We start from the raw sequence: 3,935 nt of genomic DNA on the forward strand, positions 1-3,935 counted from the left end.
ACAAGGAAACCTTGGGTTTTGCTTCCACAGGCTTCCTGGCCAAGCCTTTCTGGAGGCTGGCGTTTGATAAATATAGCCTGGCATTTGCCCCTGAGTTAGACTCTGTTTCCTTATTTAGCCCTTGCACAATGATTTTAGATGATGTCACTTAGAGCTAAACGAGAAAATTGATCTCAGATTTGCTTGGCCTCTAAAGCCTGGTTAAGCAGATTGAGAATTAAAAAGACCGAGGAAGCAAGGGGGAGGGGTGGCTGAAGGGTAGCGAAGTGTGCGCGGGTGAGTGCGTGCGCCTAGGGGAGGGCGTTGCGCTCTGGCGAGAGCGCCCCCGCCTCTTCTGGGCGGGGGAACCTCACTCACCAATGAAAAGTAGTCGCTGACTGCGGAGGAAAAAAAAAGTTTTCCTGTTGACTGTTGGAAGCGAATTGAGCAATTATCTAGTTTACCTTCTCCTCTTGGAAGTTAACGATTGGCGAGATCTTGGCTGCGTTATTGACACAACACTTTCTATTGATAGAAATAAGTAGTGATTGTCCCCGAGTCATTGGTGCGCCAAGAACTCTGCGATGGGCTGGCAGGAGTCCATTGGGCTGGGCTGGCAGGTTCGGCTGGTGATGCTGGGGAGGAGGAGGAGGAGGCTGCTGATGGTGATGGTGCCGGTCCTCCTCTCCGCAGGTCTGTGACAAGCAGGGAACAAGGCAACGACCGCTCAGCCCAGCCCTGGCTGACGGACGCTGGCGACTCAGACATGGACAGTAGCCACAACGCGACCACCAAAATGCTAGCAACTGCTTCAGCTCGTGGCAACGTGATGGGCACATCCAAACCCTTGGCTTTCTCCATCGAACGAATCATGGCGCGCACTCCCGAGCCCAAGGCCCTGCCTGTCCCCCACTTCCTGCAGGGAGCCGTGCCCAAGGGGGACCCAAAGCACTCTCTGCATCTCAACTCTTCGATCCCCTGCATGATCCCCTTCGTGCCGGTAGCATACGACACGAGCTCCAAGGCAATGACTGGATCGGAGCCGCGGAAGGCGAGTCTGGAATCCCCAGCAGCTCCTGCTGTGGCGCCCTCGGCTTCCGCGTTCAGCTGCAGCGACCTGCTCAACTGCGCGCTGAGTCTCAAGGGTGACCTGGCCCGCGACGCGCTGCCACTGCAGCAGTACAAGCTGGTAAGACCGCGTGTGGTCAACCACTCTTCTTTCCACGCCATGGGCGCCCTATGCTACCTAAACCGAGGTGACGGCCCGTGCCACCCGGCTGCTGGCGTGAACATCCACCCGGTGGCCTCCTACTTTCTCAGTTCCCCTTTGCACCCACAGCCAAAAACATATTTAGCTGAAAGGAATAAACTGGTGGTTCCGGCGGTGGAAAAGTATTCTCCTGGAGTAGCTTTCAAAGACCTGTCCCAGGCTCAGCTGCACCATTACATGAAAGAAAGCGCCCAGCTTTTGTCGGAAAAAATCGCGTTCAAAACCTCGGACTTTAGCCGAGGATCTCCTAATGTCAAGCCCAAAGTTTTTACTTGCGAAGTATGCGGAAAGGCAAGTACTGTGAGATCTTTCTTTCCTTCCTTCCTTCCTTGCTCCCTTGCTTCCTCACTTCCTTCCTTCCTTTTGTATATTTATTTGTATACACTTGTTACATTACCCTCCTTCTGCCCGGTTTGATTTCAGATTGCTTGTTTGGCTAACCCATTCTATGTGTGTTTAATTTGAAGGTCTTCAACGCGCATTATAACTTAACCCGTCACATGCCAGTGCACACAGGAGCCAGACCCTTCGTTTGCAAAGTGTGTGGAAAGGGTTTCCGGCAAGCCAGCACTCTCTGCAGGCACAAGATCATTCACACGCAGGTGTGTTCATCTGTCGCAGTTTCACCTGGTATTCTTTGTAACTGCTTGCAGGAAAACGTTCCATAGAGCATAAGAGTTGTTTAAATGTGCCGGCTGGACAGGAGGAGATGCTGTGTATTGTTTGCCTTTGTTTTACTTAAACAAAGCATTTTCGAGCATTACTGTGCTTTGCTTGCAGGACTACACATAATAATAACAACAAAATATCCTAAATTCTTTGTCTTTTCTCCCTTTTCCTTAGGAAAAACCTCACAAATGCAACCAGTGCGGCAAAGCGTTCAATAGAAGTTCCACTTTAAACACGCATACCAGAATACATGCAGGTTACAAACCGTTTGTGTGTGAATTCTGTGGCAAAGGATTTCATCAAAAAGGTATGGAACCCAGGAGATGTTTTCTTTCATGGTGGTCTTAGCCAAAGCCATACTTAACCTTTTCAGGATATTTTAGAAAATGACTTATAAAGTCACCTGGGGCGAACGTTGCAATTATAACTTGCTACTGCAAGTCAGATTAGTGTTAGAAAAAGGCATGGTCCATATGCCAAAGGAATATTTCTTAATCACTGGTTCTCGTGCATATTTAGACTAATGAGTGTGCATTAAAATTTGAAGAAATGGTCTCAATGTTGATGCTTTAAAATTAACTTAGGCGGACCAGCGCCCTGCACCACGATTAGGGCTGTGTCAGCTCTTCAGTTTGCCTTGCTACCTTCCATGCGTCCACTCCCTTCTTTTCAAGCTCTTTTCAGAACCTCATCCTAGTCATTTGTCTGTTACAGGGAATTACAAAAACCACAAGTTGACCCACAGCGGGGAGAAGCAGTTCAAGTGCAATATCTGCAACAAGGCTTTCCACCAGGTTTACAACCTCACCTTCCACATGCACACCCACAATGATAAGAAGCCTTTCACCTGCCCCACGTGCGGCAAGGGCTTCTGCAGGAACTTTGACCTCAAGAAGCATGTCCGAAAGCTGCATGACAGCAGCATGGGGCTGACTCGCACGCCCGCTGGGGAGCCAGGCAGCGACCAGCCGCCCCAGCTACAGCAGCCGCCGCCTGCAACTCTGCCGCCTCTACAGCCTCCGCTGCCTCCTCCCGGGCCTCTGCAGCCCGGGCTCCACCAGGGCCACCAGTGAACGTGATCGAGGCCAAGTTTCCTCCCAACCCCAGCTGGGGAGCTCCACCGCGGAGGCAGCAGCAGACGAGAGTTGAACGTTCGGGTTAAAGCTCTTCTGCAGAACCTAGGGCATGTTGGGCCCCACGGTGTAGGGTGGACCAGAGCCTCTTCATTCCTCTGCCTTTTGCCTCTTGCATGCACCTGCTAATTGTGTATTATATTCTACATAGGCACTAACAATTATGAGACATTTGGAGGGTTTGTTTCATGATTTTTTGTAAGTTGTAAAGACTTCATCTCGGTTGGAGAGATGGTGTCTGTCTGTTTGATTTTTTTTTTAAAGAAATTTCTGCTGTATTTATTGAGAACTGTATTATCCTATCTGGGAATGATGCACCATATTAATTTTATTATTGTATATATTTCCATTATGTCCATTCTGCTGCCGCAAGATGCCTGCTGATTATCATTTCCTCCTCCCCTAAAGTAATAAAACACTGTGTGTATGTTATATATACACACATAGATGTGTGTGCCTGGAAAGGCACGTTGCACATTCAAGAGCACACACATGCACATATACACACTCTCACATTAGATAAGAGTGGTTCATTATGAATGGATATGAATTTTGGTTTTGATTCTTGCACGTGGAAGTTGATTCGTTGATTATTGGAAATAAATACTTGGGATATGCTTATTTAATCAGCAAACTTTAAGGCTCTGTTCCTGTTATTCAGCTAATGATCCCTGCCTGGTTCTGACCCTCTTATCCATCCTCCTTTTTAAAAAAATTCGATTTTGGATTAATAATCTCTAATGTTTTGATCTGAATGTTCACCAAGTACAAATAGTTTCTCCAAATGGTTATAGCTTCTGATAAGATTATGAAATTTGGTAAAGTTCAGAGACAAAGATGTGTATATTTCTAACAGAAACACGACTTTGGTTTGGGCGTTCTGA

The 3,935-nt window shown here is 47.9% G+C and overlaps 1 protein-coding gene across 1 annotated transcript; it reads left to right on the top strand.

The window, feature by feature from the left end:
- Positions 1 to 438: 438 nt before the first annotated feature.
- Fezf1 (FEZ family zinc finger 1) lies at positions 439 to 3,168 on the top strand. Its single transcript, XM_020163087.2, has 4 exons — positions 439 to 1,540; positions 1,717 to 1,851; positions 2,093 to 2,225; positions 2,633 to 3,168. Exons 1-4 carry the CDS (start codon positions 746 to 748, stop codon positions 2,989 to 2,991), a joined length of 1,422 nt encoding a protein of 473 aa, XP_020018676.2. The 5' UTR covers positions 439 to 745; the 3' UTR covers positions 2,992 to 3,168.
- The last annotated feature ends 767 nt before the right edge of the window (positions 3,169 to 3,935 follow it).

Source organism: Castor canadensis, chromosome 2 (genome assembly GCF_047511655.1).
Source record: "Castor canadensis chromosome 2, mCasCan1.hap1v2, whole genome shotgun sequence".
NCBI lineage: Eukaryota > Metazoa > Chordata > Mammalia > Rodentia > Castoridae > Castor > Castor canadensis.

Coding starts and splice junctions, on each gene's coding strand:
- Fezf1 (XM_020163087.2), top strand. CDS start 746: ATGGACAGTAGCCACAACGCGACCACCAAAATGCTAGCAACTGCTTCA. Junction 1,541..1,716: donor CTTGCGAAGTATGCGGAAAG/GCAAGTACTGTG, acceptor TTTAATTTGAAG/GTCTTCAACGCGCATTATAA. Junction 2,226..2,632: donor CAAAGGATTTCATCAAAAAG/GTATGGAACCCA, acceptor TGTCTGTTACAG/GGAATTACAAAAACCACAAG.